Genomic DNA, 13,885 nt, shown 5'->3' with positions numbered 1-13,885 from the left:
ATTCCAAATTCCTTACTATGAATGTTGTGGCTGACAAATTGCAGAAGCATTTTCTCACTCAACCCAAGTGGCATCTAGTCTTTTATAGAGTTTTGGCTTGATATATGCCTGTCATGGATTTCTACTGCAACCCCAGTACAACAGAGGTGACTGTAATAGTTTTTGTAGTACTCAAAGCATTTCAAAGAAAGGCCACTGGAGGGAAAAGTCAAGTATAAATAATTTGTCTTTTCGAAAGTATTATTAAAGATATATGTGTTTGTGTGTGTGTGTGTGTGTGTGTGTATTTCAGTTGAGTCATAAGCTCAAATTGTAATTTGAGTGAACTGACCCTTACAAATGGTACCAGCTATATTTCCAGGTAGACTTTCTGTCCAAGGGAAATGTTTCTTTTTCCTTCTTTGAGTTCTTCCCCTTCAGGGAAGTGAGCGCAGTATCAAATCCGACTGGACAGTCCATTAGCTCAGAGCACAGACGGGTAAGGATGCTGCAGAGACGGCGATTGTATAGGACTGAACGAGGTTGTGGGAAACTTCATGGGCTTTTACACGTGTGTGTGTGTGTGTGTGCTCACGGTATGTGTGCACAATGAGCGTGTAATCAGCATGGCATGGGCACGCTGAAATATCAAAGCAAAATGTGTGTGCGCGTGCTCCATATCGGAGCTTGTTTTCCATATCTCGTAATCAGGGTGTTTCTAGGACATGCAAACACGAGATTGACTTTAATTGGATGTGTGTGAACTTCTTACCAGAGGGGTTTGAAGTGAGAATAAAGGGCAGAGCCAAACACTTCTATTACAGAGTGTTAAGGTGGAAGTCAGAGAGGGCGGGCTGCTTTTCAGAGTATGACAGCAATTACCACAGATGAAGGCCGGAGAAGTTATAACCAGAGACAGATCCTGTATGTACACACACACACACACACACACACAAATAAAATACACACACTCTCACTCCCTTCCAGCATCACTCTGATGCACACCCACAGAGACACACTGGCAAATACAGTTCTCAGGTCATGTATAACTGCGTGGTGCAGCCATGCTTTGTGTTAGTGATCCACGGCCCACTTGGTCGTGTCCACACAGAAAACTGTTATGTCCACAGTACTTTTGAGATGAAAATGTAATTACCCTTCTCTTCTGGGGGAGAAAATGTCACTAGTTTTACTGTACAATTTCCAATTCAAAACTGACATTATGAGCAAGTTTTAATCGCTCGTCTATGGGAAGGATCTGCTGTACTGTGATCTGATGAGAAATGGCACATTACTATAAACACTGGAGACATTTTCAGAGCTTACTCTAATGGTCGAGAGTCTAATTTGACCAAGTTTGGGTAAGTGGGTTGAAGAATAATTGTGTAACTCAAATCACAAACATCCAACAGCCCGGCTCTATCGCTGTAATTTGCATACTGGCCACTGGGATTTTGTTGCCCTGTTCTGTACACGTGACATCTATTTCACGCCTGTCCGTCCTGGGAGAAGGATCCTTCCTCTGTTGCTTTCGGGGAGTTGTCCCTGATCTGATTCGATGGTCTGAGGACGGAGGGCGTTGTACGCTGTACGGATTTGCTGTACCTTTGACCAAAAGTGAACTGTTAGCCTTTTTTCCTCTGGTGAGCCTGACAGACACTGACAGATTTAGGGGATGCTTAAAATATCTGTCTGCAAAGAATTATTTCAGCCATCTCTGACATCAGAAGAGATCATTACATACGTCTGAATTATTGATCAAACCATCCAAAACCATAAGGAATAACAATATATGCATTCCAGAGTTTATAACCCATATATTTGGCCGGTCTGTGTGGGGTAGGGTCTGGACTGTTCTGACAGAGCAGAGATCAAACAGAAGTAGATGTGCTCATTTGGTTTCCAGATGCAGACTCAGTCAGCAGCTTGGGACCAGACAGGATAATAAGCTAAATAAAAGAAAATAACAACATTGACTTTGTATTTCAAGCTTAAGAAAAACAGATTTGGAGACACACTCCTAAATAAAAGTTTAGAAGTTGGAAAAGTGTATAGATCGTGCAGTATTAAACTATTTAGTACTCTGGACATGGCTGTGCTGTTGTTTTACCCCTCCGAGGTCTTTGCCCCCCAGCCCTGCAGCTCCAGCTCTGAACTGGTGGGTGGCTTCCAATCATAATAGTGTGTGTTAAGTGTGTATGTGCGCTTCAGAGACTGTAAAGATTCAGTGTGTGTTTCTTTCTGATTCACTCCTGACTGAGCCGGTCTGCTGCTTCTGCCCCGAGGCCGTGGCTCTCTGGCAGGTGGAACGTAAAGTGTGCACACACACACACACACACACACACACACACACACACACATGCTCTGTCTGTGTGTGTTCAGAGACAGAGCAGACAGATGCACCTTTAAATGTTACGTGACATCAGCAACAGTAAAGCTCTCTTACCGCTGCACCTGTGTCCTCTGCTGTTGTTGAAATGTAAACTGTCAGTATTTACAGTGAAACCAGCATTTTGATTGATAAAGGAAAGGAATATCTTATCATATCTGGTCATACTTTGTTTATTTTTAGGGGCAGTGAGCACTGCATCAACAAACTCACTTGGAGACACAAAACACATATTTTGTTTTTGAAAAAAGCTGTGTATATATATATATATATATATATATATATATATATATATATATATATATATATATATACACACACACACACACACACAGTAAATTCATAACTATTTATCATCTTAACTGACTCACAGGTCCTCTAAAGCAGCTAGTGTACTACTGGTGTATTGACTGGTTCAGACTGCAAAGATCGTTTGACAAAGTCATTTTGAAAAAAATGTTTTACAGTAAGTTTCATCTGAGTGGGCAAATGACTACTTGTGCAATATTCATTATGTGCACTGAAAGAAAAACAAATAGATGACAAGACTTGATTTAAAGATCCATTTCATATATTCAAGTGTCTGATGACTCGTGGCCATCCAGTGTTTCTGCAGACGTACGGGCGAATAATACGAAACAGATGGTGTGTGCAGCTGAGGAGTCGAGGAGACATTTCCTCTGATGTATAATTGAATCTCATCTCGGGTCCAAATTATGGCAGCATGAACCTCCTCTATAACAGATTTGGTCATTAATTATTGGAGATCATTTTGGTCACTCTACTGGAAAATATACAATGAGAACAGCGCATGGCAGTGCACTCCATCATTTGGGGCAGCATGCTACTCACTTTGTGTGAGTCAGGCTCCAACTCTATTCAAAAACTCATTTCCAATGATATAGTATTTCTTTTGTGGTAGTTCAAATATAAAAAAAAAAGAAGAAGGAGACCCTGACTTGGCACATGGATGATTCACATGCACACGCCTCAGACATACACAAGAGCTTTATGAATCTGGCAAAAAGAATCTTATGAAGCAGGTCACAGAACAATTCTGGATTCATCTTCATCTCTTTCTACTGCGCTCTCTTTCAGCAGACTTTACAGAAAAAAAAAATCAGAACAGTAAACTCGAAAATAAAATGTTCAGCCAAAAAAATCACATTGGAATAATTTCTAATTTCTGTATTTTGAGAGCTACTTTATTATTAGAGACCTGATGCAGTTTACAGCCTTAATAGTTCTGTACATGTTGGCCAAAGAAAAGCCCATTTGATATTACTATTAATGTTCAAACTGAAGGTGTTTGATTAAGGATTGAGTGAGCTGTAGAGGATTGCTGTATTTGTACTACGCTGGTGGAGTCAAGTCTATTCACCTGTGGCACATGTGGCAGTAAATGCCCTAAATGTACACGTACATTCAAACAAAGCCGCTAATCAAAAAGGACACATGATGGTCATACTAGAGGCGAAGAGCAGCTGAGAACATCACTGACAACGACGGCAGGAGATGAAACCTGCAGGAGCAGAGCATCCCTCTAGTTGCCGTGCAACATTCAAGGTGCTCTCAAACAAGCAAGCAGTTGGCGCCACCGCCGTCGCCACCTGGCAGCGTGTGTGTTCTGTCATTTGAATCAGCAGCAGTATGGTGCATGAAAACCTATGATCCTACCAGCCTGTGTGCCGCAAGCCGCTGTTATCCAATATCCAGCTAGTATAATCTATGCATGCTGCTAAGTGGAGCAGGTTATGATTTAAAACAGAGGAACATGGTCAGCAACATGACACAATATACGAATATACTTTATATATATATATATATATATATATATATATATATATATATATATATATATATATATATATATATATATATATATATATATATATATATATATATGCACTTTTCTCCAACTAAGTTTCTTTTTTCCTTGTAAAACACTAAAAAAAAAACTTTCAAATGAAACCATAAGAGAGTTTTTGAGCTGAACTGCTCCCCACTCATGTCCACATCAAGGCCACAGCCTGTGAGCTGCATCATCATCAACTCATTGCACTACTGACTACTGACGACTATTCTAGCATTGACATAGCACAGGCTGTGTGCAAAGTACACAGCCTGTGCCATAGTACCATAGTACCATTATGGTAAATGTCTGATGGTGAAGTGATAAATGCCGCTGGAAGAGCACTGCCACCCGGGAGAGACGTTACTACTATATGTGAGCCACTGAAACGTGATAAGACACGATGGTTCGAGCGTCTTACTTGTTTTATGACATTTATGATAACTGTAGGATGAAGTTTGCCCAATGAGGTGCTATCAGTATGAGGTGTTTCCCATTATATCATACAGTATCTATACTGTATGTACAGTAATACCTGCTCTGGAGACTGATAATCATACAGTGCATACCATGCATGTTAATGTTGCAGTGTGTCATAGTAATATGATACAAATAATGGTAATGCCAATAATTACCATGTGTGTATTTATGTGCTTATTTAATTATCTTTATTTGTTTGTTTCTATTTACTCATTTCAGTATTAATAACATTACTAACAATATTTTCTTACTTGGTTTAATATGTGTTCTGTGTGATGTTACGTCTTGTTTCTAGTAAAAATAAAGTGAATTAGAAGACACGTAGTGCAAACATCCTGCATCCTGTCTGAGGTGATCACTGCAAAAAAAACCAAAAAAAACTGATAATTATCACAGAACTCATGGCAATACCATAATCTACAACAATCCCACTCTTAAGAAGTGAGATAATATGATTGCTGCGACTGATTATACAGTAGTTTGATGTCAGTGACAGCTGAAAGCAGCCACCAATCAAACACTCATCCAGTGTGGGCACAAACACAAACAAAGGACCAACATGATGACACATGCACTCAATACAGATTGTATCCACTGAACAATAGTGAGGCCCACTAATTCAAAAAGAGTGCTTCACTTTGACTGCTCGTCATCACCCTTCTCATCTTGGAGTGTTTGTCACTTTTGAACACAACAGTCTGCACCTCTCTTCACCAGCATCACCTCTGACATTTCCTCGTGAAATTTTGATGAAGACAATTGTGCTTGGTTTTACTTTGGTTCAGTTGTACTGATGTGAAGCACTTTGTGACTTGGATTTTGAAAAGTTCTCTACCAATTCACACGATAACTACCACGAGTACTGATGGTAGACGTAGCGGCACTCAGATGGGAGGAGGAGTCCGACAGCTACAGCAGCCTGCTGACAGTGATGCTACATTGTTCTAGCAGGTGGTGGTGACAGGAAGATGTTTTTACAGCTATAGTGCAGCATGGGACAGCCTTCTAGTCTTCTAGTTTGCTTGTCTACCTCCATGAGGCTTGTTTTATGGGACAGTACATAAATCATTCAAGCGTGTGTGAGTGTGTGTGTGCACACTTATGAATATGTATGAGTGTGAGCTTGTGTTTGCCTGTGTGTGCATGTTTCTCAGACACACTTATATATATGTTTATGCATGTTTTGTTATTCGTTCCTTTTGAGAAACACAGTTTTTGAACCTCAGAGTGAAGATATTTTGTTGTCCCTCTCTTTGTCACTGGGTTACGTCAGAGTTAAAGTTAGGATTCTGGAAATTGGAAGTTGGTGGAATATTACCACAAGTGTCCTTAGACGTGTTTACAAGTAAATGTGTAAATGCGATTAAGTGCCATTGCTGCCATACCATCACTGCCAGCGCAAATCTGGCATTCGCCGTGCCGGACAGCCTCAGTGGCAGTGAGCCAGCAGCAGCAGCTATAAAGCAGCTGAAGATTAAAAGCGATGCACAGAAGAAATGCAAAGCGCTCAGCTAAATCCTCCCAAATGACTTAGACATGCGGCGCCCAGTCGCCATGAGTCTGAAGAACCCACACACAAGCATTTTAACACAGGCGAAGATCTTTGATGTGCATTTTGCTCCCTGAATATGTATCACATTAGCTTTTAGAGCACATTAATTCAAATATATCACAAAAAGTTTGCATTTGCACCATGTTTCCTCACATGGGGATTTTTCCAGTGGCCGAGGGAAGTGTTCTAATTTACACATAAATGATGTGAGGCTGATACCTGCTAAGTCTTTCCCACATTCACATTTGCAGACTAATCTTCCTGGACAGCACTCTGCATGGGGTCACTTTTCATATAAAGTTTGGATATAAAATGCCCAAACTGTGAGATATAAACTGCACTCCTTGCATTTTGATAACAAATTGCCTTCCAGTGTATCATAACTTTGACAGAAGCAAAGGACATAGATATTACAGTACTCTCCCAGCTGTCTGGTCATGGAGTGCCTTGTGGAAGCTGTAACTTAACAGGTATTCATTTGTGAATGTGGATTGTTAATTTCATTTCATTTTATCAGTCAAGGCCACCGGAGGATACACTGACTGATAATCACGGAGGCTCACTCCCACTCTCGTCTGGTCTGACTCAGGGTTTTCCACAGCTGTTCACAGCAGCAGTGGGCTACCTCTCCCCATCTGACACCTGCTTCTGCTCAGGTTGGGTATTGAGACCCTGGGTCTCTATTGGGATTGGTTCCAAAATGGATTAGGATGAAAATGAAACTTTATAAGAAACAAGCAGAGGTTCAGATTTTTTTCTCTCAGTTCTATCAACACATGCAACTTCCTTGCAGAGCTGCAGCTGACAGATACGCTCTGGCATTCACATCTACAGTCGGCTTGTTTCCAGGACAAACCAGCATCAAGAGGCCGACACATGGCTGACAGCACCAATCCCTCTGCGGTGGCTCAGCAAGGAAACACCATCCAAGTCTGCGAAAAATAACTCTCTCAATGGCGTGTTAGTGTCATATTAAGACTGGAAAAAATCTGAACCTCTTCTTTAATTGACAAGCACGTTCAATGTGTTTATTGCTACAGATTAATTACTGATTACGTATATCCCAGTGTGTATTTATATGACGGACAACTGCAGGTGCTTAAGACTGGGGTTAAAAGACTGAAACACTGACGGTGTCTTCAAACACTACAGACAGTTGTGGTTTTGAAGTGTTGAAGTTTGAAGGCCGACACTATCAGGACCAACTTGGACCTAAATTCAAGGTTAATTATTGAAAACCAAAATACAAATTAGCTACCAAGCTAAAACTCCAAAACTAAAACTAATGAAAGTTTGGCAGGCGGTCCTACACAACACGTTTGCTGATGGAAAGCACAGTCGGGTCAGAATCAACAAGCAATTTGTCTTAACGATTGGGACTCTGGCCTTCGTGTGCTCTGAGGGGGACAAACCACTTCCTGCAAAGCAGAATCTGGAAGTGTTGATATAATAGATGCCACAACATGGAAATAGAGTAAAGGTTGATTGTTTTCTATATATTTTTATCTGTTTGTTCTTAATAGGTTACCAAGAATTGCAACCAGGCAGTGCTTCAAATTAAGATCTATGAACATGATGAAAATCAAAAAAAAAAAACCAACCCTAGTGTCTGCTAACATCAGAAGATTTATACACTTGTGTGAAATATAAATCTTTACCCTTCAAGGAAAAAGATTAGAGGTCTTGTATCACAAAGACCAAATATTTACTGAGCGAGTGAGACTACTGTTGGGCCACCTTCCAGTGACTAAGCTGAACAGAAAAGATGAGATGTCATCAGGATCCATCAGACGCAACTCAGCAGACGACAGCGGCTGATCGATGAGGCTTACCTATCACACTCTGCTTTGCACACACACACCCCCCCCCCCGGTGCTCAGCCTCCTCCAGGGGGGAAACTTTGTGACTGTAATATCAAAATCTGTGCACAAGATGAGCGGGACAAGCGAAGGCATCCCGGACCAAACAAAATCTTTCTGAATTTCTAAGCTCAGAGTTGCTTACACAAACAGCCGGCTGAAATCCATCTTTCTGACAGAATCATTTCCAAAGCCAGAAGCCCCAACTGGGCTCCTGGATGCACTTCTGAGCTGTGCCCGCCTGGGAGTGTCAGTGTGTGTGTGTGTGTGTGTGTGTGTGTGTGTGAGTGAGTGAGAGAGAGAGGATAAAATATGAGTCATTCAATACAGAATATGAACTTTCATGTAGTGTTTGTCTCTTACTAGTTTAGTCATGCACCCTTCACTGATTTGACGTCTGTGTGACGGCATGCATGTGTGTGTGTGTTTGTACAAGATTAATGGTGCAGACATACTAAAGTATTCCTCTCATTTCTCAATACATAAACTGACTAAACTGTTTGTGCCCTTTAACCTAAGCTATATAAATGTTATCAGGATTATTTTTCTCCAATTAAATGCCTTAAACCCAAAATCACCTTGAAAAAAATCTGTAATTTATGACCTGTGTTCATGTAAGAATGGCCAGGCAAACACAAAGAGACCCGTCAGTGACCTCAAGCCGCTTTATAAAACTCTTCAGCGGGCTTTTTTCAGGATATGCTGAAGAAACAGTCATACCTAGATGCGAACAGACCCAGACCCTTTTCTAGCCCCAACGATTCAACGCGATTCAAGACCTCATGCTGTTAACTGATGGCGCGGTAATGAAGCAGTCATCCCCACACAAGCGCATCGAGAACCCATCAGAGAGCCCCCACCCAAACGTAACCACCTCCACAACCACGGAGGACGAGGAAGGGTGAGGTCGCAGTGCTTTGATCGAAACCATTTGGAGCAAATGAGCTGCCTCAATTTAGCCCCTGTGAAACTACTCGGGCTGTTGTAAGATGTAGATAAAGCATCACACTGTGATTTTGATAGAACTGTGTTGCTCCAACAAAAACAGACGGCCGCTGTAGAAAGATGTGATACACTGAGAACAGCTCTGGCTTGTTAAAAAGGATACTGAGTTAACTTAAAAATAATTTTCAGGGTCATTGTAATGGTTGGACAATGCCCAACGTACAGCAGTGGAGGAGGGAACAGAGTGTCTTTTTGCACCTGCAAATATTGAGACAGTTGCTATTTGGCTATAAACACCCAGTCTGGTTATTCATATGAAGACCAATAAATCCCAACACAGATTAATGTGTTGTCGTGGCAGAATGGTTCAGTTAGGGTTAGCTACATTGGCTATTTACACTTAGGTGCATGTTGGGAAGAAGAGGTGCAAAAAGCATCTGCCAAAAACGCTACAAAGTGGTTGAAAGTGTTAAAACTTTTGCATTTCACGACTCGTTTTCATCATCATTGCTTCACTCATTTATCACATGCATTATTAAAATTAAAATGCCTCTATTGCAGCACTGTTCAGCCAAAACCCATCTCTGACAACACACGTCTTTATTCCATGTTATCAGCGGTCCTCTACCCTCTGATATACAATGTTTATGCATCAACAATTTCTAATAACTCGTGTATTTTTCTGAAATCTTTGTGCTTGCTCTGTTGTGCAGCCAGTGAAAGTTATCGCGAATGAACTACAATATCCTTCTTTCTCCAAAATGTCAACGCTTGCAGTGACAGAGACAAAAGATTCTAATTTCCTGAGCCACCACGGAGCATTTAATCAAGTTTGGATTATAATGCATTTGGAAGAGGCCCGGTGAGTTGTGAGGACTGAAGACGTTACAATTAGGATTAAAAAAAAAAACAGAATGAATTTGAATTTTCAGCTGCACTAAAGGAGTGAAATGTTCTGAACAAAATAAACTGATGGCCGGCTTACCTGTAAATAGGATCCTGCATCACCATCATCTTGCTCTCATCCCATGTCCACTCCTTCTTCTGTGGAAATAAACAAAAACAAAACAGTTAGTTCGCAGCATATTTAAGATGTTTAAGGACTGAAAGATTAAAAAAAATAAGCTCCTACAATTCTGTCCCTTAATCAAGAGATTTACTGCTATAGCTATTATTATAAAACCTCCACCTTTGAGACATTTATTTACATTTCTTCTTTTTTTTTTCTGTCCATCCGTCTGTCCGACCGTCCATTTGATTAAATCTACCTTCCAGCATAATGAAAATGTCAACACATGAGCACAGTGGAATTATTCATATTGATTTCAGTCACCACAGAGCTTTGTTGACCTAATCATTCAATCACACCAGTCTCCAGTCTTTCATTGCCTCTGAGGCATTCAAAGATGTAAATAGATCGCCGACTATCACACTTGACATTTCAGCTTTTGGGCCAGGGAGCAAAACAAGATGAGAAAACAGGCGGCGGAGAGATGTCCTTCTATCAACCAGCCTTTCATTTCAGCCAGCCAATTAATTTAACATTGAACCCTCTATAACGGCTTTAATATTTACCCCATCGATGAATACAACGCAGCAGGGACGGTCATTCAAATCACATTATCTCTCTCTTGGTTTGTTTTCAGACAAGAGAAGATCCAACATGGGCCGCTGAAAAGCCTTCCTACCTGGACCCAAAATGATTACTTTTAAATATATCCATTTTTAAATCGACAGAATCTGAAAGGGAGCCAAGGACAGTCAGATCTTTATAGGGATCACTGGTTCCTTGACTTTCTCAACTGTAAATTCTCAGTTAAGTGTTTCCTTTGAATGATATCTTCAATGTTTCTCAACATAGAATGATTTGTTTATGTAATTACTGTCAGTTTTAATTATTTCACCTTGGCGCATGACCAGATCTACAATACCCATGAGCCTCAGCCACCGCTGCTCTCAGGAAGAAGCATGTCAGAGGCACAAATGTAGCAAATAAAAAGCTCGTTGTTGTTGCTGTTGGGAAAAGAAAACTGTCCTAGTTGTTGAATTCATCCAAAACAGACTCTTTAGAGTATTTATATACAATATTTAGCTTTTTTCCACCATTAGCGACATGCGTAACGTAAAGAATTCTAAGCTATATTTCTGTTCTAATCAACATTTGAAGAAATGAGAGAGTTTCAAGCCATACAAGTGCTCTAGCTGAGTCACCAAACACCGTGGAGAAAGTGAACAAAAGTTCTCTAACTTCTAGACACAGTGCCCGAAGCAGCTACTACTACTTTGTCACTGTTTTAAACCCCATCCAAACTGCGGAGGACCCAAACAGAACCAAATACAGAGGAAAACACCATCACTGGCAGCAGCAGCAGCAGCAGCAGCCACCAATTTACTGTCGGCAACGGTCTCAGCTACTCGGACCCACAGGCAGACCTCAGTTTCAAAGCAGAAGTACAATAGCTGAGTGGAGATTATAGTTTGCAGACATACTCAATCACGACTGATCTCTCAAGTTATTCCAGTTCAGTAATTAGTAACCTAATATCAACCCTTTCTGATAACGTCGACGTCCCACCTCGACTATACCAAATCCCTATAAACAGCTAAGAAGTCAGATTAAGGGTGGCATACACCATATTCCACATATTCTCCAAATCATGTCCCACCCACACTCTTCTCATACACAAGAATGTGGATATGCACACAGACACATTTCCATAAGTGAGCATTTTCATTGGTGTAATGAATAGGCTGCTCCTTGGAGGACAATTTAAACGACTCAATTAAGCCTCCTTTCACCAAGACACTAATGAATATCTGTGGTGTACATCTGCCTGTGACAACAAGTCAAGGCCAAAACATCTCCCTTTGCTACATACATGCAATAGAGAAAACCCACATATCTCAGTGTACCATTTTTTAATGTTTTAATTTGTTGATTAACGGAGTTGAATACTCCGTTAATGTTTGGTAAGTAACCTTTCAACAGATGTTCTTTAAGCTCCAGAATTTATCAAGATCATGAATTCTAATAGCTTATTTACATTACAGCTTCCGTCAATTTAGATGTATTATATTTCACATTTTTTTAGCAGAAACTTTCTAGCTAAGCTTTGCAGAGTGAATTTAAAGCTATTATTGTGTACATCTCAACCCACACACAATGCAAAATGAGCAACAGGACATATGAGGTCCTGCTGTGCTAAGAAACCTGACTTCTAAATGGATAGTGACAAAAACAAATTGTCTGAGAAAATCTGCCAATGCTCACCTTTTTACAGTAAAATAGTTGTCAGCAGCCAATCAGATCTCTAAGCTTCTTTGTGTCCCTATGAACATCCTGACTGGTATCACAATTCAACAAGAGTCTCTGCCCCTGCACATATAATCTGTCTGAACAGATCAACAGTTGAATCATAAGGGGATGGATTGCCAGCACCTAATGTTTTGTATTAAATATTAAATACATTTGAGAGCAGTCTGCAAACTTGAAAAACAGTGAGTGCTTTCAAAATGTGATTAATGGCATGAGATGAACAACTGAATGGGTGTGAGCACTAAATGAATCACACTGTACAATCACCTTTGCTCGTCCCCACTGGAGCCGCTTAAGGTTCCTTCTTTTATGTAAGGAGATGTGTTCTTTTTCAAGGTATTTCAGACTCACACTGGATTCAGAGTGTTATGGAACTTATCCCTTTAGAAATTACAAGATTCTGGCTCAAGGACAAACCATTTACATGTTTTAATATTCAATATATACTATATTGGGGACAACAGAGCCCAAGCCCTTCAATGTGGTCTCCATAGACTAACAGGTGCATTTCTATTTCACATGCACTTGATGTTTCCAATATTTTGCTGTTGTTGGTGTTTTTTGGTTCTCTTGTACGTGTGGAGAATGTGTTTTATGTTGAGGATAAGTAGGAAAAGACCTCTTTAATCCTTAATTGTTTGGCCCTTTTGTTTAAATCAATGAACATGCTTCTGAAAAAAAGAAAAATCCCCTTGTTCCCATCCGCTGGTTTTCCGCCTGTCATACTTCCTGTGATTCTGAACGAGTGAAGCTGAGTCCAGTCCGTCTCTGTGGATTCCAGCTGTCAGCCTCACCACACCTGGAAACACAGATCCACTTGTCTCCTGTCTCATTGCTCCTGCCTCCAGTTTCTTCCGGTTTATTCCTCAACCTTTTCTCATCTTTTAGCTCTCCCGTCTCTTTTCATCCATTATCTTTACTAAACTACTTCTGCCCACACACTTTCAATTCTTCTCAAGCCGTTTGTGCTCTCTTGCCATGTCTCCATCCTCACCTCTGTCTGCCGTCTAATTAAGACACAGATCGATCACCACCTCCACTTAGGATACAGGAAATCGATCTGGACAGGTTCCCTAAAATGACTCACCCAATATCTAGTACTTAGCACCAAATACTCACGTCACACATTTCATTCAGCAAAGGTGTTTGGTAAAGTGACAGTAATAAACTACAAAAAAGATTCAAACACAATATTTTAGATCTAAACAAGACAAGATGACAACAGATGCTGTTTGTCGTTTATCATCGTGTCACAAATCACAGCCACAATCTGTCCTAAGACTGATAGCCGTTGGCTTACTGGTAACCCCTGGTAACAGGTCAAAAAGTCTATCGTTTGTAGTTTTATCCTGCGACAACTTCATCCTCCACTCCATAAATCCACCAACAAGCCACCCAGCCTGCAGGCCATCCATCCCCAGGAGCCGAATGCAGCACAGCAGCTGGATTATGGACCTCACTGCAGTGTTCCCACAGGCATCAGCTGCTTTTGCTTCCATTGGCCAGATTTTGC

The 13,885-nt window shown here is 40.7% G+C and overlaps 1 protein-coding gene across 1 annotated transcript in view; it reads right to left on the bottom strand.

Annotated features, from left to right (window-relative positions):
• nos1apa (nitric oxide synthase 1 (neuronal) adaptor protein a) overlaps positions 1-13,885 on the bottom strand; it is a 163,947-nt gene that overhangs the window by 90,327 nt on the left and 59,735 nt on the right. The window contains exon 4 of the mRNA XM_070832417.1: positions 10,042-10,100. Within this exon, the coding sequence (XP_070688518.1) occupies positions 10,042-10,100 (59 nt within the window). The remainder of the gene's footprint in view (positions 1-10,041; positions 10,101-13,885) is intronic.

This window comes from Pempheris klunzingeri, chromosome 6 (genome assembly GCF_042242105.1).
Source record: "Pempheris klunzingeri isolate RE-2024b chromosome 6, fPemKlu1.hap1, whole genome shotgun sequence".
Classification (NCBI taxonomy): domain Eukaryota; kingdom Metazoa; phylum Chordata; class Actinopteri; order Acropomatiformes; family Pempheridae; genus Pempheris; species Pempheris klunzingeri.
Note: the sequence above shows the minus strand (reverse complement) of the source record. Positions and strands in the feature narration are given on the sequence as shown.